A 27,088-nucleotide genomic window follows, 5' to 3' on the forward strand; every position below is an offset into this window, starting at 1 on the left:
AATTGCCAATCTTGGCTTTATACCTGTTCAAACAGCACTCTCCACGTGGCAGTAGGCACCTTTTCAGTTTGTTTACCAACTCATAGAAGTAGTAGAAGAAAATGGACTACTTCAAAATGGAGATGACCCATGCTCTCTCAGATGCCATAACGAGACAGATACAATGATGTGATGTCTAAGTCTATGGTCTATACCTGTGACCACTTCAGCACAACCCCCCCCACCCATTGAAAGGGTAAAGGCTTGATTTGTATTGAGCCACAGACCACCTTTTTCCAGTTTTTCAACAGACCAATTGTCTGCTGCTAGGTTTATTACTAATTTACAAAAGTGAACTGATATGTGAATTCATGCACCTCCTAGGCTGTTGTTCTGCATACCGATCAATAAGTTACAAACGTCCCAGTTTTACCACACACACACAACAACAAAAAACATTTGTTTTCATAACATCTGGATGTCATTTTTAGCAGGGACAAATATGTTATACACCAATGATTTTTGTTTTGTTTTAATGCTGCACAGCACCTTTACCTGTTTGAGCACAATGTAAACCCCTTAGTTTCTTACAGTAGGCCTGTATGCCAATCATCTACCTACTTCTACTTTGCCCTAAAACAAGCAGCAGGCATAAAAAAATATATATATATTGTTCTTCCATTTTAGTTTAGGGGATGACCATGACATCTGACACCATAACCATTCACTGTGGCGTCTGAAAGAGGTCTGTAGACACGTGACATGGCGTGTTGTGTGTCTACTGAGCAGCCAGCCAGCCCACCCAGCCAGCCAATGACAGGTGAGGGTGTGCAAACCTGGGTTCAAGCAGTATTGAATATGCTTGATTGAGCGTGCCTGTTGAAATGGAACCAATCAGAAAGATCCCAAAAAAAACCCACAAACATCGACCATCTGGCACTAAAACAAATGCTCAAAGTATTTTGAAAGATTTGGAATAGTGGTTGAACCCAGGTATGGAGGTGTGTAAAAGGTGGAATGTCACTGGATGGCTCTTAAAGGGGAAACAGCTTCAGTATCAGGTTCATCCTGCCCAGAAACTCCACAGAGAGGTTATGTTTAAGATGGTCATTCTTACCCACATCCATGAGGCATTTTAATGAGAGTAATGATTCATTCTGATGTCTTCTTATGAATGTTTTTGTTGCTTGTTTCCCTCAGAGTAGGATCCACAACAGCATTTCTTAACTCCTTTGAATCTGACTATTATTTTATGGCTGTTAAGATACATGTGCCTTCATGTCTGTTTTTATTTTTTTAATCATGTGTTTGTCATTATTACAGGTCTTGTCTTCATGATTTGTTGATGATGTGCAGTGATAAAACAATTTCCCAAGTTGGGATCAATAAAAGTACTACTCGACATGATATCAAGGTTCCTAACCTATGGAATAGACAGATAAGCAGGTGGTTATTCAACCACCTGGAAATAGTGCTGTTTGTCAGTGGAAAATTGCTGACTTCTCAGTGAACCGGTTTTATTGGTCAGGGTAAAAAAAACAATTCCAGGAGATAGTCACCATCGTTTGTCATTTTAGAGCATTTAAAACCTCAACAATTCACTTATTATACAAATATGTCTTTTTTTACCCTGGGAGACAATAAAAACACGTTTGTTGACTTATAGAAAAGTAGTCGACGGTCAGTTTGTTTTTGTTGATGCAAGAGCCAACACTACAGCACTATCTTGAGCTAAAATCTGTTTTGATATGGTCTTTGTGATCACACAGTGCTAAGTCACTACAGCAAATGATTGACTTGGGGTGAAATGTTTTAGAAGAGATTCAGCTGAACGTTCTTACAGGTAGTTGGTGCTAGAAGGCCAGTATCTGCTCTTTGGCATCCCCTGACGGCTAGATAAGGAAGATCCTGGCGAAGCTCCCATTTCCTTCTAATCAGACTTCTTTATCCAAAGTGAGTGCATATTTTTCGTATGGGTGCGGGAATCAAACGCATGATTATTGGAAGCGACAGATGAGATTCAAATTTTTACCATATTTCAAACTTTACACAATTCACACACACGGTTCTGTTACCTTGTCGATACTTTGAGGACCCCATGAAATTATACACAAGTCACTTGACAGCACAACACAAAATATAATTTGAAATGAACTTTTATTAGGTAGTTACTACATAAAAGAAAAACAAAATGAGCAAACTAGAAAAAAAAACAAAAAATATATATTTTTAAAAAAAAATGGGAAAAATAAAACGATTTCAATGATCAGCACAACGCCGACTACATCTGCCATTTAAAAAAAAGAAAGTAGTTCACTATACAGGAAACAGTGCCATTTGAACAAATGCTTTCCAACTAAAACAAACAATAGTTAACTAATAAAAAATAAAAAATAAAAATAAAAGACCCCACACCTTCCAATGACATCCCCACACATTTCAGAATGACCTAACCATCCCTTATACCCAAACAAGTCCTCGATATACATGAAACAGTCTATGGGTCCAAAGCAGAGAGAAAGACCATGGTCACGGACATTGTACAGTGAATGTTTTGTCATTGGTCACCAAAGCCAAGCCAGTATGCTAGTACATGTTAGAAAAATCTCACAGCGATGTCATCATTCAGTTTTATATATATATATATATATATATATATATATATATATATATATATAAAATCTGTTGGGGACATCGGTACATAAAACAGGTGCTTCAAATATTGCAGGGAGAAAACCTGATAGTGCAGCAGAACAGCAGAGCAGAGTTAAAAAGGCACACTTAACCCAAATAAAATCATACTTTTTTTTTTTACCCTGAAAGCAGTCTATGGATAACAGGATTCTAGGTAAACGAACCCAAAGCTTGGATTGTACTCCGTCCTTGTCCAGAGACAGCTTACAATGTCATGGGAATTTTGTTTTAAATTTTGTAATTTGGGTGAACTGTCCCTTTAAAGGTTGGGGGTAGGTGTATGGTCGGTCACCTTAAGGGACAAACTGCGGTGCTGGTGCTTCCAGGAGTAATGGAGTTGTATCACCACCTTACTAACAGAGGTCAGTGCTGGACCGTCACCAGGCACACACAGTCTTGGCAAGATCAACCATCATCTACTGAGAAGTGTGAGAAAGATGAGCACTAACTAACTTTATTAAAACCTGACCAAGGAAATCTCATAAAATCTCTCAAGTATATAAAAAGGAGTACCATTTCATGATGGACCATTAAAGAGGAGGAACAGGTAAAGATGAGAAATGGCACCACCTTGTGCTTGGAAAATGTTTACAAATATTTTTCAACATGCAACAAACCTATCTGTTATACCACACAACAGCCCTCCACCAACCTGAAGGGGGGTTGATTCCAACACAATAAACCAACTATTTACCAACAGGACATGTCATACAGCAATCACTGGATTGATTTTTCATTTAAGACGACAAAAACGGAAAAGGAGAGAAAGTCTAAATCACTATTAAAAAGCTGTTGGTCACAACAGACTGACGTACCATTCAACTCATTGCACTTCTACACAGGCAGACATATCGTAGTACCACTATGGCAGTCATCTCAAAGCCCTCAGGACCAGCAAAGATACGCATCAAGTCCCTCTGCATGTCATGTTTGTCATCGACGTGGATATCCGAGTATGATTGAAGTAAACCATAAAAACCAGGATTATAAAAAAATAAAAAAACATTACTAACCAGGGTCTCTAGAGCTTCCTGAACACTCCAAGCATCACAATGATGTTGTTCTCAATCTGTAGTGTGATTGGTACAAACCAACTCTGAGGGCTGGGAAGGATGAGTCAGAGCTCTAACCCAGAGGCTGGAGGGATGAGTTGTTGAACTGGTTGGGTTACCGTTCTGAGGGGGAAATTCCCAGAGAGAGAGAGAGCGAGGGAGAGACATGTTTGTGTATGTATTGGGACAACAGACGGGGCAGTCAGGAGAGAGATGTTCTGTGTATGTATTGAGACAACAGACGGGGCAGTCAGGAGAGAGAGAGAGAGACATGTTTGTGTATGTATTGAGGCAACAGACGGGGCAGTCCACAGATCTAAGAGATGTTCTATGTGGTGCTGAGGGGGTCATTGGTAAAGCAGGTAATTCTTGAGAGAGGCTGGTAGAGGCAGACCATGGATCTCACTCAGTCGTTCTCTACCCAGAGCTACCCTCACAGAGCGCCGACACAGGTCCATCAGAGGGAGAGGCTCAGCTGGGGAGGGAAGAGAGGCATTTAGAGTACAGCACAGCAAAATAGACGTCTACATTTTAGTTTAACTTAAAGAGTGAGAAAGACAGTAGTCACACCCCTCAACTTTTTCCACATTTTGTTGTGTTACAGCCTGCATTTAAAATGGATTTAATTTAGATTATTTTGTCACTGGCCTGCCTACAGACAAAACCCCATAATGTCAAAGTGGAATTATTTTTCCTGAAATGTTTACAAATGAATTAAAAATGAAAAGCTGAAATGTCTTGAGTCAATAAGTATTCAACCCCTTTGTTATGGCAATACTAAATCAATTCAGGAGGAAACATTTGCTTGACAAGTCACAAGTTGCATGGACTTGGACTCACTGTGTGCGCAATAATGAAATATCCCTTTGAGCAGGGTGAAGTTATTCATTACACTTTGGATGGTGTATCAATTCACCCAGTCACTACAAAAGATAGACTTCCTTCCTAACTCAGTTGCCGGAGAGGAAGGAAACCGCTCAGGGATTTCACCATGAGGCCAATGGTGACTTTAAAACAGTTGTTTAATGGCTGTGACAGGAGAAAACTGAGGATGGATCAACACTAGTTACTCCACAATACTAACCTAAACGACAGAATGAAAAGAAGGAAGCCTGTAAAGAATAAAAATATTCCAAAACATACATCCTGTTTGCAACAAGGGACTAAAGTAAAACTGCACAAAATGTGACAAAGAAAACTTTTGTCCTGAATACAAAGTGTTGTTTACTACTTATTTTCAAGCATAGTTTCAAGTTTAATGTCACATGCACAAGTACAGTGGTGGTTGCATCATGTTATGGGTATGCTTGTAATCGTTAAGGACTGGGGAGGTTTTTTTTGTTTGTTGATAAAAATCAATAAATAAGCTAAGCACAGTTAAAATCCTAGAGGAAAACCTGGTTCAGTCTGCTTTCCACCAGACACTGGGAGATGAATTCACCTTTCAGCAGGACAATAAACTAAAACACTCGAGTTGCTTACCAAGAAGACAGTGAATGTTCCCGAGTGGCCGAGTTATAGTTTTGACTTAAATCTACTTGAAAACCTATGGCAAGATCTTAAAATGGTTGTCTATAAATGATCAACAACCAATTTGACAGAGCTTGATGAATTTAGAAACGAATAATAAAAAAAAATATATATTTCTTTTTTTTAAAAAGGGGAAAATGTTGCACGATCTAGGGGCCAGTTGCACCAGTAGGGGCCAGTTGCACCAGTAGGGGCCAGTTGCACCAGTAGGGGCCAGTTGCACCAGTAGGGGCCAGTTGCACCAGTAGGTCGTAACTCTACGCCCAACCTAGAAATCATACCCGTTGCACCACCTGGTCGTTAGCCCTTCTATGAGCTGGCGTTGGGCCTAGATTTCACACCTAGTAGGGAGCATGCACACCGTCATCATGATACGCATATCGTCAATAATAGCAATCTTCAAAAGGTTGCCAGTCTCGTGTTCATATCTCACAACCTCAGTGGGATTTTCAAGTTGCCTATGTGCGAGTAAATACCAAAATAAACACACTTGATTTATGCTACATTATAAACTGGGTAGTTCGAGCCCTGAATGCTGATTGGCCTTGGTATATCAGACCGTCACACCACGTATATGACAAAACAATTATTTTTACTAAACTAATTTAGTTGGTAACCACTTTATAATAGCAATAAGGTACGTCTGGGGTTTGTGGTATATGGGCAATATGCCACAGCTAAGGACTGCAAAGCGTCGTGCCTAAGAACAGTCCTTAGCCGTGGTATATTAGCCATATACCAAACCCCGGAGGTGTCCTATTTGGTTAATTATAGCATGCTAGATGTGTCAGATCAGATATTAGCAAAGTAATAAATGAGCTGCCCAGCCAGATATCAAATAACCAAATATGCAGAGAAACAAAATCACATTGATTGATTATCAGTCAAGGGCTTTTAGCCAGGCTATAGCCTAGGCTACTTCACAAGAGAAGAGCAAAATAACCCACCTGTTATACTTGGCTACAAAACATGCTAACTAAATGTTCTGATAACACTGTTAAGATTAACTAGACTAAAGATTATCGTCATGAATAAACCACAATTTGGCTAACATTTTCCCAGCCTAATTATAACTAAAACTAAACTTTAAAAAAAAGAAAAGAAAAATCGGATTGATTGATTTAGTCCACAAGCTTGTCACAAAGCAGCGCGGTAACGCTGTCCCAATCATAGCGGAAAGTATAGTTGACCACACACAGCTATTACTTTATAGTATTTAAAATGGTTAGAAAACTTTGGGAGTTTTAGTAAGCAACAATATGATAAATGATGATAAATGCCTTAAAAAATGGCATTAGCCTACTTTTATTCCAATATTTTCATAATTCAGTGCTATTTATTTCCACAGTAATTATTGGATGTTCCATCCAGTAGTGGTTAAAGGTGCATGGTTAGTGGTGGGTTATGGGAAGTGATGGGACATGAACTGCCACACGGTCGGTAACAGCCTAATAACATGTGATATTGTACCCCCTAGCCCAATTGTCCCTTATATATACATACATACATACATACATACATACATACATACATACATACATACATACACACATATGTATATACACACACACACATATGTATATACACACACACACATATGTATATACACACACACACATATGTATATACACACACACACACACACACACACACACACACACACACACACACACACACACACACGTATATATACACACACACACACACACACACACACACACACACACACACACACACACACACACATACATACACACTTATGTTCCCACATGTACTTCCTGTAGTGATTTGTTGTTAAAAAAATAAACTGCCTAATAACAGACGCTGCCTAGCAACCATCATGACAAAGAATAAAAATTTAAAAAAAATCACAAACGCCCATTACTTAAGCCGGACATTACGACGAGTCTTATTTTTGGTTGCTGCAACAGGCATCAATTTTGATCCTAAAGTTGGACGTAGCTAAGCCCGACCTAGCGTTTAAGACCAACGTTTTTAATTTACGCCCAACTGGTGCAGCCTGCCCCTGGTGTGGACATCTCTTAAGCCTTATTCACACTGCAGACCTTAACACTCAAAATCAGTTTTGTTTTTCAAATCCGTAATGGATTACTGACTGTCCAAACAGCAAGTTATAAGTGACCAAATCGGATGCGTGTGTGTGTGTGTGTGTGTGTGTGTGTGTGTGTTCAGAAAGCAGTCATTTGTAACGACGGGTGTGCGCACAGTGGCGTATGCTGATTGGTGGTGATGTTCACGCTTCCTTTCGCACCACAGGACTGCCGCTGACTGGATGTTTTGTCGTTAGTCGCACCTCGATCTTCTGCACAGATTTCATCAGAGACTTGGGGCCCTTACGGTAAAATCTCAGTAAGACAAAAATGATAGTGTTCGAAAACAGGTCTTGTTGCCAGGATCACAAATACAAATTCCATCTCAACACCTTTGCCCTAGAGCACACAAAAAAATGATACCTACAATACTTGGGCCTAAACATCAGCACCACAAATAGATTAACTTCCACAAAGCTGTGAACCTTCTGAGACAAGGCAAATTCAAAATCCCAATTAGGATCTGGCAACAAAAAAATATATATATTTAAATGTAAACTTCAAAATCAGTTATAGAACCCAACGTTTTTGTCCTTATTTTACCAGGTAAGTTGAATCGCCAACCAAGAATTCACCAAATTTGACAAAACACCAAATTGAAACCGCATGCAGAATTCTGCAAAAACATCCTCTGCGGACAACTTAAAAACACCAAATAATGCATGCGGAGCAGAATTAGGCCGATACCCACTAATTATCAAAATCCTGAAAAGATAAGTTAAATTCTACAACCACCTAAAAGGAAGCAATTCCCAAACCTTCCATAACAAAGCCATCACCTACAGAGAGATGAACCTGGAGAAGAGTCCCCTAAGCAAGCTGGTCCTGGGGTTCTGTTCACAAACACAAACAGACCCCACAGAGCCCCAGGACAGCAACACAACTAGACCCAACCAAATCATGAGAAAACAAAAAGATAATTACTTGACAGATCAGAAAGAATTAACAAAAAAAACAGAGGAAACTTGAATGCTATTTGGCCCTAAACTGAGTACACAGTGGCAGACTACCTGACCACTGTGACTGACCCAAAAATAAAGGAAAGCTTTGACTATGTACAGACTCAGTGAGCGTAGCCTTGCTATTGAGAAAGGCCACCGTAGGCAGACCTCGCTCTTCAGAGTAGACAAGCTAAGAGCACACACACTGACCATAAAATGAGGTGGAAATTAAGCTGAATTTCCCAACCTCCTGCCAAATGTATGACCAGACACATTTCCCTCAGATTACACACTCACAAATAAAAATAAAAAAATACAATTTTGATAAACTCCCATACGCAAATTGGGTGAAATAACAGTGTTCCATTACAGCATCAAGATGTGTGACCTGTTGCCACAAGAAAAAGGGCAACCAGTGAAGAACAAACACCTTTATAAATACAACCCATATTTATTTATTTTCCCTTTTGTACTTCAACTATTGGCTGGGCGGTATACCGTATTTTATGATATACCAGTATCGATGCACGGACCAGCTGGGGTTTTTAACTTTACCTTCTTTAACGGTATTTGAACGTTTGGTTTGTTAAAATGTGATATGTCGTGTGTAACGTGCCTTTTTTTCCCCGTTTACTCCACCATTACTTGAGTCATCTCTCTCTCTCTGATCTCTACACCGCTTTCCACAGCCCTAGCCCCGCCCCCTGTCACTCAAGCAGTGCATTTGATGTTGCTTGACCATGAAACCCTTGCCTTCAGTCTGCATGGTTAATGCAGCACAAGCAACAATGTTGAAGACAACAATGCGGTTTTCTTTGTTTAATATAAATCCACTTGTGTTCTATAATTATACTAGTTTGCCTTTTCTTAGCAAGTTAGGCCTACATCGCGTCAGCTGCTAATGATAATTGTTAGTTAGCGAATAAAATGTACAGAGTCAGAGTAAAAGTAACCAGCTACACAGCCTGATAATACCAGTGACTGTGTAGACCTAAATTAGCATGTTGTTTGTGCAACAGTATCTTCTAAATCAAAAGAGGAATATGTGAAGCATGAATATGTTAGCTACATGAAGTAGCTAAGAGAAAACATTAAATGTAGCCAAATATTATAGGGTCCACTAGGAAACACTTATCAACACTTTGGTTCCTACCCTGTCACAATAACTCCTCCCTGGCATTTTAATTTGTTGTCTTGTCAAAACACTGTATTCAAAGTGCCCATTATTATATTCTAACTACACAATTAGAATAATCATTCTACTTCCATGATTCCAACAGTTCACCAAAGTGTTTTGTTCAAAATCACAAGTCAAATCGCAATTGCAACATTTGGTTAAAATTAAATCTTAGATTGTTTGCCCATATCGTACAGCCCAAGTGGAAATGATCTCAAATGAAAATCGAGAAATGGATGAAAAAAAATGCTGAAAATAGTTTTTGGTTGAAGTTGAACAGTATAAACCAATCAGAATGGAAGAAGACCCATTGACTCAGTATGTATGGTGTTGCCTCCCTAGGAGTCAAGCACTAATCATGAAGCAAATTTACAACTTAAATTATTCAAAAAACATAAAATACTGTAAAAAAAAAAAAATGTAAAAAGTGAAAAATACTGTAATATGATAACTTATTTTGGCAATATCACCCAGCCTTAACGTCAACTATATACACATATTGTTACAACACAGTACATGGCCATAATATAAACATTTGAAATGTCTATTATTTAAAAACTTTTCAGTATAATTAACGAGTAACCTAAGGTAATGTTTACTATTCATTTCTGATTGCCAAAGCAAGTGAAACAAACAATATAAGCATATGTTTCCCATGCCACTAAATCCCTTTGGAGAGAGCGAGAGCGAACATCCCTACTGTTTCCAACACCATCATTAAGTTTGCTGACGACACAACAGTGGTAGGCCTGATCACCGACAACGATGAGACAACCTATAGGGAGGAGGTCAGAGACCTGGCAGTGTGGTGCCAGGACAACAACCTCTCCCTTAACGTGATCAAGACAAAAGGAGCTGATCGTGGACTATAGGAAAAAGAGGGCCGAACAAGCCCCCATTAACATTGATGGGGTTGTAGTGGAGCGGGCCGAGAGTTTCAAGTTCCTTGGTGTCCACATCACAAACAAACAATCATGGTCCAAACACACCAAGAAAGTCGTGAAAAGGACAACGCCTTTTCCTCCTCAGGAGACCAGTTGCATCACCGCCTGTTATGGCGTCCCTAAGGCGCTACAGAGGGTAGTGCGTACAGCCCAGTACATCACTGGAGCCAAGCTTCCTGCCATCCAGGACCTGTATACTAGGCGGTGTCAGAGGAATACCCCCCCAAAAATTGTCAAAGACTTTCTGCTACCGCACGGCAAGCGGTACCGGAGTGCCAAGTCTAGGTCCAAAAGGCTCCTTAACAGTTTCTACCCCCCCAAAGCCATAAGACTCCTGAACAATTAATCAAATGGTGACCCGGACTGTTTACATTGACTGACCCCCTCGTTTTTACACTGCTGCTACTGTCTGTTTATTATCTATGTATAGTCACTTTATCCCTACCTACATGTACACTGCTGCTACTGTCTGTTTATTATCTATGTATAGTCACTTTATCCCTACCTACATGTACACTACTGCTACTCTCTGTTTATTATCTATACACAGTCACTTTACCCCTACCTACATGTACACTGCTGCTACTGTCTGTTTATTATCTATGTATAGTCACTTTACCCCTACCTACATGTACACTGCTGTTACTGTCTGTTTATTATCTATACACAGTCACTTTACCCCTACCTACATATACACTGCTGCTACTGTCTGTTTATTATCTATGTATAGTAACCTTACCTCTACCTACATGTACACTGCTGCTACTGTCTGTTTATTATCTATGTATAGTCACTTTACCCCTACCTACATGTACACTGCTGTTACTATCTGTTTATTATCTATACATAGCCAATTTACCCCTACCTACATGTACACTGCTGTTACTGTCTGTTTATTATCTATACATAGTCACTTTATCCCTACCTACATGTACACTGCTGTTACTGTCTGTTTATTATCTATACACAGTCACTTTACCCCTACCTACATATACACTGCTGCTACTGTCTGTTTATTATCTATGTATAGTAACCTTACCTCTACCTACATGTACACTGCTGCTACTGTCTGTTTATTATCTATGTATAGTCACTTTACCCCTACCTACATGTACACTGCTGTTACTATCTGTTTATTATCTATACATAGCCAATTTACCCCTACCTACATGTACACTGCTGTTACTGTCTGTTTATTATCTATACATAGTCACTTTATCCCTACCTACATGTACACTGCTGTTACTGTCTGTTTATTATCTATACATAGTCACTTTATCCCTACCTACATGTACACTGCTGCTACTGTCTGTTTATCATCTATGCATAGCCAATTTACCCCTACCTACATGTACAAATGACCTGGACTAATCTGTACCCCCGCACATTGACTCGGTACTGGTACCCCATGTACATAGCCATATCGGTACCCCATGTACATAGCCATATCGGTACCCCATGTACATAGCCATATTGGTACTGGTACCCCATGTACATAGCCATATTGGTACTGGTACCCCATGTACATAGCCATATTGGTACTGGTACCCCATGTACATAGCCATATTGGTACTGGTACCCCATGTACATAGCCATATTGGTACTGTACCCCATGTACATAGCCATATTGGTACTGGTACCCCATGTACATAGCCATATTGGTACTGGTACCCCATGTACATAGCCATATCGGTACTGGTACCCCATGTACATAGCCATATTGGTACTGGTACCCCATGTACATAGCCATATTGGTACTGGTACCCCATGTACATAGCCATATTGGTACTGGTACCCCATGTACATAGCCATATTGGTACTGGTACCCCATGTACATAGCCATATTGGTACTGGTACCCCATGTACATAGCCATATTGGTACTGGTACCCCATGTACATAGCCATATCGGTACTGGTACCCCATGTACATAGCCATATCGGTACTGGTACCCCATGTACATAGCCATATCGGTACTGGTACCCCATGTACATAGCCATATCGGTACTGGTACCCCATGTACATAGCCATATCGGTACTGGTACCCCATGTACATAGCCATATCGGTACTGGTACCCCATGTACATAGCCATATCGGTACTGGTACCCCATGTACATAGCCATATCGGTACTGGTACCCCATGTACATAGCCATATCGGTACTGGTACCCCATGTACATAGCCATATCGGTACTGGTACCCCATGTACATAGCCATATCGGTACTGGTAACCCCATGTACATAGCCATATCGGTACTGGTACCCCATGTACATAGCCATATCGGTACTGGTACCCCATGTACATAGCCATATCGGTACTGGTACCCCATGTACATAGCCATATCGGTACTGGTACCCCATGTACATAGCCATATCGTACTGGTACCCCATGTACATAGCCATATCGGTACTGGTACCCCATGTACATAGCCATATCGGTACTGGTACCCCATGTACATAGCCATATCGGTACTGGTACCCCATGTACATAGCCATATTGGTACTGGTACCCCATGTACATAGCCATATCTGTACCGGTACCCCCTGTATATAGCCTCCACATTGACTCTGTACCGTAATACCCTGTATATAGCCTCCACATTGACTCTGTACCGTAACACCCTGTATATAGCCTCCACATTGACTCTGTACCGTAACACCCTGTATATAGCCTCCACATTGACTCTGTACCGTAATACCCTGTATATAGCCTCCACATTGACTCTGTACCGTAATACCCTGTATATAGCCTCCACATTGACTCTGTACCGTAATACCCTGTACATAGCCTCCACATTGACTATGTACCGTAACACCCTGTATATAGCCTCCACATTGACTCTGTACCGTAATACCCTGTATATAGCCTCCACATTGACTCTGTACCGTAATACCCTGTATATAGCCTCCACATTGACTCTGTACCGTAATACCCTGTATATAGCCTCCACATTGACTCTGTACCGTAACACCCTGTATATAGCCTCCACATTGACTCTGTACCGTAACACCCTGTATATAGCCTCCACATTGACTCTGTACCGTAACACCCTGTATATAGCCTCCACATTGACTCTGTACCGTAACACCCTGTATATAGCCTCCACATTGACTCTGTACCGTAACACCCTGTATATAGCCTCCACATTGACTCTGTACCGTAACACCCTGTATATAGCCTCCACATTGACTCTGTACCGTAACACCCTGTATATAGCCTCCACATTGACTCTGTACCGTAACACCCTGTATATAGCCTCCACATTGACTCTGTACCGTAATACCCTGTATATAGCCTCCACATTGACTCAGTACCGTAACACCCTGTATATAGCCTCCACATTGACTCAGTACCGTAATACCCTGTATATAGCCTCCACATTGACTCTGTACCGTAATACCCTGTATATAGCCTCCACATTGACTCTGTACCGTAACACCCTGTATATAGCCTCCACATTGACTCTGTACCGTAATACCCTGTATATAGCCATATTGGTACTTTACTTAACAAATATTTTTCCTGAAAACTACATTGTTGGTTGACACACGCGACAAATAACATTTGATTAGATTCTTAGTGCAGAATGAGACGTTCTAGACTAGAGAAAGAATCCTCTAGAGGTCAGAGTTTTTCATGGTCAGATCGCATGCTGAGGGAAAAATAAAACTCCTGGGTCATGTTGGAATACATCCTTTCTTAATGGTTTTTGACATGACATAACTGGTGAAAGCAATGCAATGGAAAGCTGGTTTAAGGCCCCTGCATAGTAGGTTCGGTTTACTCACAGAACTCAGCTAGGTGAACGTTGGTGCCTCGCATACGCCCTTAAAAAAAGACCTTCGCTTGGAAAAAGAGAAGAGAAAAAAAAGCGGCAATATTACTGTTTGTCTCTCCCTCACTGTAGCAACATAGCCAGTATAAACTTCCTCAAAATAGTCAGTTCAATTAGAGATTTCTTGATTAGGTTTTTTTTGCAGAGGAGATCTTAGGTTGCATTATTTTACATCTAACTAAGATGTTTGATGTAATATTAGTCAAGTGAAAAATGTGCATTACAACTAGTCGTCGCTCATTGGTTGAAGAATCGCATCCATAGTTGACTCCGACTAGTACTACTATTGACCAATCACCGATGAAAGGCCGTTAACGTCGGCTACCGAACTTCAACTTGCCTCAAGTAAAGAATGTGTGTGAACAGCCCCCCCAAAAAACACCAAAACGTCACAAGTAGTCATAATATAAAATACATCATGTAAAGTGTTGGTCCCATGTTTCATGAGCTGAAATAAAAGATCCCTGAAATGTTCTATTTGCACAAAAAGCTTATTTCTCTAATTTGTTTACATCCCTGTCACTGAGCATTTCTCCTTTGCCAAGGGAATCTATCCACCTGACAGGTGTGGCATATCAAGAAGCTGATTAAATAGCATGATCATTACACAGGTGCACCTTGTACAGGGGACAATAAAAGGCCACTCTAAAATGTGCAGTTTTGTCACACAACACCACAGATGTCTCAAGTTGAGGGATCGTGCAATTGGCATGATGACTACAGAAATGTCCACCAGAGCTGTTGCCAAATAATTGAGTGTTCATTTCTCTACCATAAGCCGACTCCAACGGCATTTTGGAGAATTTGGCAGTACGTTCCACCGGCCTCACAACCTTCAGGCCACGTGTAACTACACCAGCCCAGGACCTCCACATCCGGCTTCTTCACCTGCGGGATCATCTGAGACCAGCCACCTGGACAGCTGATGAAACTAAGGAGTATTTCTGTCTGTAATAAAGCCCTTTTGTGGGGAAAAAAAAAACATTCTGACTGGATGGGCCTGGCTCCCCAGTGGATGGGCCTGGCTCCCCAGTGGATGGGCCTGGCTCCCCAGTGGATGGGCCTGGACCCCCAGTGCATGAGCCTGGACCCCCAGTGGGCCTATGCCCTCCCAGGCCCACACATGGATGCGCCTCTGCCCAGATTAGGGCCTACTATATTTATTTCAATTGACTGATTTCCTTATATGAACTGTAACTCAGTAAAATGGTTGAAATCGTTGCATGTTACATTGCTGTTCAGTGTGCGTGGGAACTGGGAAACATATCACAGGTTTTACAGTACACTATTCTAGTTGTCAGATCGATAACTTGAAGGGACTATTTATTCTCTTGCCACTCCTTACTACAGAAAATGCTACCCAAACCTAGATCAGTGATCAGCATATACATACACACACACACACACACACACACACACACACACACACACACACACACACACACAAATAAAAGAGAGAGAAAGAGAGAGACAGAGACAGAGAGCGAGAGAGAGGGATAAAAAAAAATGTAATCACGATGCCAGTGGCACATTATCAGGTAGTGCCCAACTGGCTTACATAGTAGTTGTAATCAATGGCTCTAGCCTGGTCCCAGATCTGTTTGTGTTGTCTTGCTGAATTGGCAGGCTAAAGTTTGGGAAAAAAACACTAACAGATCTGGGACCATGTTAACCTAACAGTGCAGTCTGTAGAGGCCTCTAACTTGGTCCCAGATTGATTTATACCATTTATCATAGAAGTAGGCAAGACCACACTAACAGATCTGGGACCAGGCTAGCCTAACTGTAGTCTGTTCTAGCCTGGTTCCAGATCTGTTTGTGTTGTCTTGCCAACTCCTTTACATTAATAGTGACCATAGCAACTGGCAAGAGAGCAAAGGTCTGGGTCCAGGCTACAAATCCTCAGTTCTCTGGTGTAACCTTGATGTGCAGTAATACGTTTTTTTTTTAAATGGGGTCAACCTTTGAATGTACTGTTACACCCAAGTTCATTACATCAATAACAATCACCAAGTTGTACTCAAAACTGTGGTCAAAAGTAGTGCACTATGTCGGGAAAAGGGTCCCCATAAGGCTCAGGTCAAAAGTAGTGCACTACTACAGAGTCCTATTGGCCCTGGTCTAAAGTAGTGCACTTATGTAGGGAATAGGGTGCCATTTGGGATGCCCACACAATTTCAGTGTTTATTGATGTAATTAACTTGGGTGTAACAGAACATTCAAAGGTTGGCCCCATTAAAAATAAAACAAACGCACACCAAGGCAACACCAGAGAAGCCTGAACTCAAATCTGTTTGTGCTCTCGTCAATTCCTATGGTCCACTGTTCATTTATAGTAGTTGGCGACGAAACTGTACGACTAAGATCTTCTCAGCAAAAACGTCAAAAATCAATTACAGATTTCTTGACACACACACACACACACACACACACACACACACACACGCATACATATCAGATACATTTTGAGGACATGTAAATGCAGCCCTGAAATTGTGTCTATGACCTAGTTCTGAATCACATCAGTCTGTACAACCCAATGTCTAGACAGACTGACATCGCTGCTAAAGTTCCCTAGGAGGAAGCCCCAATGTCTAGACAGACTGACACCGCTGCTAAAGTTCCCTAGGAGGAAGCCCCAATGTCTAGACAGACTGACACCGCTGCTAAAGTTCCCTAGGAGGAAGCCCCAATGTCTAGACAGACTGACACCGCTGCTAAAGTTCCCTAGGACGAAGCCCCAATGTCTAGACAGACTGACACCGCTGCTAAAGTTCCCTAGGAGGAAGTATTACAACAAGTGTGGGAAATTAACATCAGTCACCTGCCAAACGCGGGTAGATTTTGGCATTAGCGGGTAAGATGTCTATTTCACCAGCAACGTTGGCGGGTGATCACACAGCATTTGGGAACAGTTATTTATTGCAGAAGTTGCAGAAGTTGGTTGAATTGACCTGAAAGGCTAGTGAAGTGTGACTTTGTCCTGGTGATTATTGGCTAGTTACATCGTTTTGTTCACATGCTAGGTTGTTTTTCAATATTAGTGTTTGAGTTTGCTGCAACTGTCTGCTGCTAGCGTACAGAGATTCTCATCTCTGAGACAAACACAAGCGCCGTTAACTTAAAGGGGTAGCTGAACACTTTGGTCTCACCTAATGACTCATATTTGGGGGTACATTGAGCGTGGAACACACCAAAAAACCTTTGTCATTAAAAACACTCAATTTTATGGCGATCCTACATTTATTTGTGTGTGTTCCTAAATATGAACTTATGTGCTCCTTGTAAAAATTTTTTTTAAAAAAAAGTCAGTGTTCGAGCCCTGAACTAATAATAAATAAACCATATCACTCAGCATTTTGTGGCAGAACAAGGAACTTTGTTGATTGTTGATGTTCATTTGTACAACCGTTTATCAGTTTGACTATTGTATCAAAATTATTTAACTAATTGTTTAAAACTAAGGTAACAAAAGGTAATTGAGCAATACATTACTTTATACTAGTAATATTGTTCTTGTTTTTAAAAACATTACAAAGAACACTCATTCAGTTATTTTTGGTGTAATTATGTCCCAAAAAAATATTTGCTGGTTAAAAATAACAATAAAAAACAAAACAAAGAAAAGGTGTCTGGTAGATTGTCTCATTTTCCAGATTTCAACCACATACCAATGTCCAGACAGACACTGTTACTATAGTTCCCTAGGAGGAAGTATGAAGTGATAGCTAGGAACACGTGCAGTAGCCCTCATCTTTTCAACTGGAACACATAGAACTGTCATTACTAGATCCAACATGATTCCTTATCCTAATGCATGTCAGAGAGGCATGTTTGTTCTACATAGAATATTTCTGAACGTTCCAAAGCACCCAAGACAACAGCTGGCTGTGAGACAAGGCTATAGTAGATTCCTATGGCGTTTAGAAAAAAGTCTAAAATCATGTCTCAGAGCAAAGACCAAAGCCGACCCTGAACAATTACAGTTTAGAAAATATATTATAGGTCAGGGCACGCCAACCCTGTTGATGGAAAGATGGTCCTGGAGGTTCACTCCAACCCTAATCTAGCTCACCTGATTCTAATCATTAACTGGTTGATAAACTGAATCAGGTTAGTTACAACTGGGGTTGGAGAGTAAACCTACAGTAGTTCTCCAGGAACAGGGTTGGAGAGCTCTGTTATAGGCACTACTTACGATCAAGTCCATTGATGTACCGGATTCGTATTTCACAGTGCCCCCACACAGCACTGACGACAGGGTACAGCTTCCTCCCTTTGAGTCCTCTGAAAGCCACCCCCAAGTACTGTCCATCCACAATATAGCTCAGAGTCCCCTCGTCCATGTCCAACACGACCAGGAATGAGTCGGGGACTAGAAACGTCTCATCCGGCTCCAGGAACGCAGGGTATGTCTTACTAGGCTGGTTCTTTCCGTCGTGGTGCAGTTTATTCCGTCCTAGGTCCCAGCCCCAGGACTCGTGGTTATTACCCACCAGGGTCGTGTAGCCTACGGAATGAAGAGGCGCATCTCCTGTCGCCACGCCGACGATGGCGTGCGTGCCCCGCTGTCTCATGGCCCAGCTGATCTCCCAGATGTGGAGTCCCCGGGTGTAGCCGATACAGGCCCGGATGGCATCCGTGCTCTGAGCCACGGGGTGCCGATGGAAGACCAGTTTGTTGTCGTCCTTGACGAAGATGTTGAGCGATCGGTCGTTGTTGTTCCAGGAGTGCTGCATCTGGACCTCCTGTCCAGCAGGGGGCATGTCCAGCAGCAGGTCCAGCCTGGAGGGCTTGTTATGGTCCAGAGCTGCCAGCTCCAGAGGCCTGAATGCCGGATCCCTCATGTCAATAGTCTTTATGCCTCCAGGAACGCTCTGCCCCATGCTCCTCTGTGAAGTTAGAGCGCCCACAGAGCACTCCTCCACCTGCCGAGTTCTCCTCTTCCCCCCCTCAAAACAAAGAAGAGGGAAAAAAAGGGGGGGGGAGCAAAGCAGTTCGTTTTCAGTTGCCCCCTCCTCTCCACCTCTACAGCCTGCTTCTGTCACAGCCAATCAGGAGGCTAGGATTGGTGCCCCGTCACTGGTTGCCAGGTAACAGATCAGGCCAGGTCCTGGTTCAAGCCCACCTGGGAAGAGATAGGAGGAAGGGGAGATGGATGAGGAGGAGAAAGGAGAGATGGATGAGGAGGAGAAAGGAGAGATGGATGAGGAGAAGAGCCAGTAGGAAGGGAAGATGGATGAGAAGAGAGGTCGAACACGAATCATTACACCAACAACTTACATTGGCTTCCTATTCCCCTATTACTATAATGTGTGGCTCAGTTAGTAAGGGCCTGGTGCTAGTAGCAAGGTTATGGGTTCAATTCCCACATGCAGGAATCACATACAAAAAAAATGTATGCACTCAATGTACTGACAATCACTTTGGATAAAAAGCATCTGTTAATTATATGAGATTAGTATTTTAAAACTGCCTCAGTTCAGCTCTTTAACCCAGAGCTGCTGGCTAATTAATTGACTATGGCTGGTTATATGTGCAACAGACCCTTAAACACTGTAAGAGGTCAGAGGCTTTGATATTAATATTATACTGTGTCCAATCACTGGAACAGACTACAACATTATGAAATCCTTTTGTCTTCACAATATTTGAAATATTCCATGAAATGACTCCAAGAAAATTGAGGGCGACATCACTCATTGCTGAAAGACCCCCCAGAAAGTCTTAGTATGCCTAAATAACAACAGGGCATAAAAATACAACTTTGAGCAATTTGGGATGATGAGAGAATTGATTAGCTGAACTCAATTTCATGTTTTTCCAGCTAAGAATGACATAAAATTAACTGACACACAGTCTTCTAGGACTAACTAACTGTTACTAGGTCACTGGGGTATTCTGGTCTGGCTGTGTAAACCAAATAATATTTGTGGTTTCACATAAAGAAAACATTTTTTGGGAAAAAACATAAGAGCATCATTTGCAACTGGGAGGCCCTGCTACTGCCAGTGGAAAGGAAGACTGTGACAATACTAGGGAATATCCAGTGTACTTCCATCTCTGCTGTAAACTTCACTCTGTTCAGCCAAACTAAAATAAAATGCCCACAATTTCCAAAAATAGGAAATAAGAGGGCAGAAAGACTAAGACATTTCTTATGATACAGTTGTCTGGTCAGGGGATAGTAGGGAAAATAATCATACTACTTTTGGCTTAAACATATAACACACGCTGTTACTGTCTGTGGTTTTCCAGGGCAAGAAAACACAAGGCTACTGGTCTGGTTACACTGTGACTGCAGTGGCCCGCTACTGGTCTGGTTACACTGTGACTGCAGTGGCCCGCTACTGGTCTGGTTACACTGTGACTGCAGTGGCCCGCTACTGGTCTGGTTACACTGTGACTGCAGTGGCCCGCTACTGGTCTGGTTACACTGTGACTGCAGTGGCCCGCTACTGGTCTGGTTACACTGTGACTGCAGTGGCCCGCTACTGGTCTGGTTACACTGTGACTGCAGTGGCCCGCTACTGGTCTGGTTACACTGTGACTGCAGTGGCCAGCTACTAGACCAGAGTGACCCGCTACTAGACCAGAGTGACCCGCTACTAGACCAGAGTGACCAGCAACTAGACAAGAGTGACCAGCAACTAGACAGAGTTACAGAACACGGACTCTCAGTCCCAAATGGCACCCCATTCCCTTCATAGGACCCATCTGTGTTGTTTTAGCCTGGTCCCAGACCCATCTGTGTTGTTTTAGCCTGGTCCCAGGCCCATCTGTGTTGTTTTAGCCTGGTCCCAGGCCCATCTGTGTTGTTTTAGCCTGGTCCCAGGCCCATCTGTGTTGTTTTAGCCTGGTCCCAGGCCCATCTGTGTTGTTTTAGCCTGGTCCCAGGCCCATCTGTGTTGTTTTAGCCTGGTCCCAGGCCCATCCGTGTTGTTTTAGCCTGGTCCCAGGCCCATCTGTGTTGTTTTAGCCTGGTCCCAGGCCCATCTGTGTTGTTTTAGCCTGGTCCCAGACCCATCTGTGTTGTTTTAGCCTGGTCCCAGGCCCATCTGTGTTGTTTTGAATTCATTTAAAATTAAATACTTTGTCCCTTTTAGGGGAAATTTGCCTGGCAACATACAGCAGCCCCTACGTGCGTTTGTGCTGTCCGGCCCAGATCTGGTTTTGCCGATTTCTTGCCCCCCTCAAATGTTGCAATCTTATGCAACAGCTGGTGTAGCTTGGCACATTGCTTGGAACGTTGCATTGCATCACTCTTCACCTATATTGCACCAAATGACAACTTAAATCAATGGTTCAATTCAAAAATCTAAATGTGTTTATTGTCATATGTTCCACATTGTCTAATAGGATGTCACGTGAACAAAATGATGCACATTACTGGCTCGGCTGTCATTACCGATCATCAGCATGTCTGATCAATTCTATCTGGATTCTGTCCATGTTGTTAGGACAGAAGACAGCACATGTTGCTAGGGGACAAGCACACAACCAGGGAACTGTGGCAACAGACAGCCAGGGAACTAAAGACAGCCAGGAAACTGTGGCAACAAACAGCCAGGGAACAGTGGCAACTAAAGACAGCCAGGAAACTAAAGACAGCCAGGAAACTAAAGACAGCCAGGAAACTAAAGACAGCCAGGGAACTAAAGACAGCCAGGGAACTAAAGACAGCCAGGGAACTAAAGACAGCCAGGGAACTGTGGTAACAGACAGCCAGGGAACTAAAGACAGCCAGGGAACTAAAAGACAGCCAGCCAGGGAACTAAAAGACAGCCGGCCAGGGAACTAAAAGACAGCCGTCCAGGGAACTAAAAGACAGCCGGCCAGGGAACTAAAAGACAGCCGGCCAGGGAACTAAAAGACAGCCGGCCAGGGAACTAAAGACAGCCGGCCAGGGAACTAAAGACAGCCGGCCAGGGAACTAAAGACAGCCGGCCAGGGAACTAAAGACAGCCAGCCAGGGAACTAAAGACAGCCAGCCAGGGAACTAAAGACAGCCAGCCAGGGAACTAAAGACAGCCAGCCAGGGAACTAAAGACAGCCAGCCAGGGAACTAAAGACAGCCAGGGAACTGTGGTAACAGGAACTAAAGTGTGCAAGCTGCTGCTGAGAAGGGAAAGGTTAGGCCACACTAATTGAATTGTAGACAAGAGTTCATTGAGAAGCGTTTTGGCTCTTTTTCTAATACAAGTAAACAAGCCTTTAAAAATGGGGCATGTCTCCTCAGTGATGGCCAAACAGAGGGGAAGAATACCCCAGCAGCCGGTGGCCACTCTCTGGGTCTACTTCCCAAATGGCACCCTGTGCACTACTTTTGACCAGAGCCCTATAGACCTTGGTCAAAAGTAGTGCACTAAATAGGGAACATGGTACCATTTGGGATCACAGCCTGATGTAAACAATCGTCCTTCTCAATGCCTGTCCAGCCTTCAGGGCCTCAGGAGAATGAAACATGTTCATTTGCACATCCTTTGTGTTAGAGACTTTGGCTTATGACTCAAATATCACCCTATTCCCTATCTAGTGCACTACTTTTGATAGGGTTCTGGTCAAAAGTAGTGCACTATGTTGGGAATAGGGTGCCATTTGGGGTTCATATTTAACCATTCATTCCCCCTTTCTCAGAAGTTCTGAATTTTATACCACACGCTTCACAGGCTATAGGTAATAGCAGAAATATATTACATTTAAAATGATTAGCGAATAGTGACGGTAACTAATACCCCCTTTCCTACCTGCATTTTATTTTTTACTTTCAGTTGAATCTAAGGACGCTTGCTAAACAGATACACACTATGGTGCAACACATTGGGTGCTTGTATCCGTCCCCATTCATATATACTGTAAATGAATGTGAGGGAAGGTGGAGGAACGAGAGAGGCTGGCGAGTTAGGTCCTGTCGCTGGTTGTCTTGGGGGTTTTCAGGCGCCTGGGTTAGGAAGGAGCTGATTGAGATGCAGAGGGGACTCTGAAGGATTTAGCTGAGCCAAGGGAACACTGGTCTCTTGTGTTGACCAAGTCTACATTTAGGCTGAATACTACCTGAACTTATTTTGTGTCAAATTAAGATTTTGTTTAGGTGTGTAGGTCGCCAGCGATCATAATGTCCCAATTCTAACAGGCTTGCAGTTGAAGTACGGACGCTACAGTACTAAAACAGAGAACTGTGACAAACAACAGTGATGCTGCTGGCTAGATGCTCTGATATATCTCCAATAACAGGATCCAGCTAGCCTGGTAACAGACCTGACGTAGCTCCTATAACAGGATCTAGCTAGCCTGGTAACAGACCTGACGTAGCTCCTATAACAGGATCTATCTAGCCTGGTAACAGACCTGACGTAGCTCCTATAACAGGATCTATCTAGCCTGGTAACAGACCTGACGTAGCTCCTATAACAGGATCTATCTAGCCTGGTAACAGACCTGACGTAGCTCCTATAACAGGATCTAGCTAGCCTGGTAACAGACCTGACGTAGCTCCTATAACAGGATCTATCTAGCCTGGTAACAGACCTGACGTAGCTCCTATAACAGGATCTATCTAGCCTGGTAACAGACCTGACGTAGCTCCTATAACAGGATCTATCTAGCCTGGTAACAGACCTGACGTAGCTCCTATAACAGGATCTATCTAGCCTGGTAACAGACCTGACGTAGCTCCTATAACAGGATCTATCTAGCCTGGTAACAGACCTGACGTAGCTCCTATAACAGGATCTATCTAGCCTGGTAACAGACCTGACGTAGCTCCTATAACAGGATCTATCTAGCCTGGTAACAGACCTGACGTAGCTCCTATAACAGGATCTATCTAGCCTGGTAACAGACCTGACGTAGCTCCTATAACAGGATCTATCTAGCCTGGTAACAGACCTGACGTAGCTCCTATAACAGGATCTATCTAGCCTGGTAACAGACCTGACGTAGCTCCTATAACAGGATCTATCTAGCCTGGTAACAGACCTGACGTAGCTCCTATAACAGGATCTATCTAGCCTGGTAACAGACCTGACGTAGCTCCTATAACAGGATCTATCTAGCCTGGTAACAGACCTGACGTAGCTCCTATAACAGGATCTATCTAGCCTGGTAACAGACCTGACGTAGCTCCTATAACAGGATCTATCTAGCCTGGTAACAGACCTGACGTAGCTCCTATAACAGGATCTATCTAGCCTGGTAACAGACCTGACGTAGCTCCTATAACAGGATCTATCTAGCCTGGTAACAGACCTGATGTAGCTCCTATAACAGGATCTATCTAGCCTGGAAACAGACCTGATGTAGCTCCTATAACAGGATCTAGCTAGCCTGGTACTATAAATCTGTTTTGGGACCTAAATGCGACAAACACAGTTGGTTATGATATGCGGTTAGCCTAATTAAAATAAAATAAAAATCAGCATAGCACACAAAGACATTTGTTTAATGGCATTTAACAAAATGTCTATCGTATTGCTTGCTAGATTGTCAAGGATTCCAGAGGCTACTGCTTTTCTAAAAACGTAGCACACTCAGGGCAGCTGATGACGCGGGGTAAATCATTACCTGACCTATATAGCAAGGTAGCTAGTGTAATCCCTAGTACACAGAACATACACCCCAGCTGGAGGTCTGACCACTGGCCCACACTGGACTGGCCCCCACTGGACTGGCCCACACTGGACTGGCCCACACTGGACTGGCGCCCACTGGCCCGGCCCACACTGGCCCGGCCCACACTGGACTGGCCCACACTGGCCCGGCCCACACTGGACTGGCCCGGCCCACACTGGACTGGCCCGGCCCACACTGGACTGGCCCGGCCCACACTAGACTGGCCCACACTGGACTGGCCCACACTAGACTGGCCCACACTAGACTGGCCCACACTGGCCCGGCCCACACTGGACTGGCCCACTGGCCCGGCCCACACTGGACTGGCCCACACTGGACTGGCCCACACTGGACTGGCCCACTGGCCTGGCCCACACTGGACTGGCCCACACTGGACTGGCCCACACTGGACTGGCCCACTGGCCAGGTGAAGGTACGGTTATTTTATAGCCTTAACACAGGAAGCGTGTTACTAGGCATTATCATTTAGATAAGTGCGGGTGTGGCGGCAAAGACTGATGAGATTCCTTGTTGAAAATACATTTATACAATTCTGACTTCGTGGCATTTGATTTGATAAATCAACCAAGCTATATTCCTATTCATGACATATATTGATTTGCGTTTAAAACCCTTGAATAGTCAATTATTCAGACAGGAAAGCCAAAGTAAAGCCGAAACAAAAGATCTACAATACAACTAAAAAACACACACGAACGAAATAAAACTCACCTTGGCTTGGCAACTCCTTGTTTTCAACCAATAAAACCTTCCCGAGAGGATTGGAAAAGCGAGTTTTTGCAGTTTAAACACAGTAGCCAAGCTCTTCCATTGCTGTTCGTCCTATCCTCTCCAATCCTTCCAGCTCTTTCCCATTTTGGTGTGGACGTGAATTAGGTAAAACGATGGCTGCCCTAACGTGTACTACCCAGTCACGTGTCCAACAGCTCCCAGCCGGGGCGCATTCATCACGACAGCTCTGTTGCGAAACGGAACGAACCTACCTGAACTCCTTCAATAGAAACTCTCCTTCTCTTTGAAAAACGAGTGCTACTGTGTGCACTAATGAATACACTCTTATACATATATAAGCGCTTCCTGACAGAGCGACTCCGCCATATAAATGCTTTTTGTTTATGGGACTATTTATTACAGCAAGGCCCTGAGATGGCTTGTGCTGTGGGAAATATTTGGTCAGTGACTGTTCAGTTATGCTCCAGACTGAGTCAACATTTAAGTTTTTTTCTTTCATTTGACAACCCTGAGGAGTCACTGGACTGTGACAAGAATAATACAAAAGGTAAAACTATGGGCTCAATAGGGCATTCATAACTAAACCTGTTCAATCAACAGTTTATGTGAGGAATATCATTTTCACATGGATGCCACTTACTCTATATCCCACAGACTGTTAAAAGTTCCCGCACAGTCATCCTATTTCCCAAGTAAAAATAACATTTGAATGACCAAAACATCACTCATAACATTTTTACACTATTAAAATGCTCAGAATTGAAGAAATCATACCTTTTCTCTCATCATTAACAATCAGGAAGCATGAAAGAACAGGCTGAGTGGGCGGGGAATTCTATATTCATGAGTTCGCCTTGACTGACAGCTCTTTGAAACGCCCTTGTGGCCGTTGCCAGGTAACAAGGTAAACAATGGGTCACGTGTCATTGATGGCCAGGTGAACAATGGGCCACATGTCATTCTGAGTTGAAATAGTCTGCCTCAGACCCATTTTCTCTGCGAAATGGTCTCATGGTCAACAGAGCTGATCATGGACTGTTAAATATCAGACAAACAGCAGCAATACACAATTGCATTTTTTATTATTTTGTAACTAATTACAGAATACACTTCACTGATAAAGTTCTTCACAATAATTAGTAAACCCTGAATCACCTTAGAAAGAAGGGAATGTACTTGAAAACAGCATACAATAAGTGTATTGGACAATTTATTGGTGCCTCTGCATTATCATTATAAATGACAATATGTTCAGATTTGTATGTATTGATCAGACATTTATTTGATCATTTATAATAGGCCAGCATAGCCAAAATATTGATCAACATGAACACTAAAGAGAAATAAAGGTGACAAATCATGATGAAACATAATTTGACATAAACATTTTTTTTTTAATCAAGTATGCAGGATCCCATTGATTCGTAACAATTTGTAACACTTATCTCCCGTCTGATGCTTA

At 42.6% G+C, this 27,088-nt stretch overlaps 1 protein-coding gene across 1 annotated transcript; it reads right to left on the reverse strand.

The window, feature by feature from the left end:
- Positions 1-2,119: 2,119 nt before the first annotated feature.
- LOC115168701 (SPRY domain-containing SOCS box protein 1) lies at positions 2,120-26,370 on the reverse strand. Its single transcript, XM_029724201.1, has 3 exons — positions 25,606-26,370; positions 18,461-19,390; positions 2,120-4,200 (listed from the first exon to the last, which is right to left on the reverse strand). The coding sequence occupies exons 2-3, from the start codon at positions 19,146-19,148 to the stop codon at positions 4,073-4,075; spliced, it is 816 nt and encodes a 271-aa protein (XP_029580061.1). The 5' UTR covers positions 19,149-19,390; positions 25,606-26,370; the 3' UTR covers positions 2,120-4,072.
- Positions 26,371-27,088: the final 718 nt, after the last annotated feature.

This window comes from Salmo trutta, chromosome 30 (genome assembly GCF_901001165.1).
Source record: "Salmo trutta chromosome 30, fSalTru1.1, whole genome shotgun sequence".
Lineage (NCBI taxonomy): Eukaryota > Metazoa > Chordata > Actinopteri > Salmoniformes > Salmonidae > Salmo > Salmo trutta.

Bases quoted from the DNA above. Each gene is read 5' to 3' on its own strand.
- LOC115168701 (XM_029724201.1), bottom strand. From the start codon at position 19,148: ATGGGGCAGAGCGTTCCTGGAGGCATAAAGACTATTGACATGAGGGAT. The intron at 4,201-18,460 runs GTAAGTAGTGCC...TTCCCTCCCCAG, and splicing joins GTACATCAATGGACTTGATC to CTGAGCCTCTCCCTCTGATG.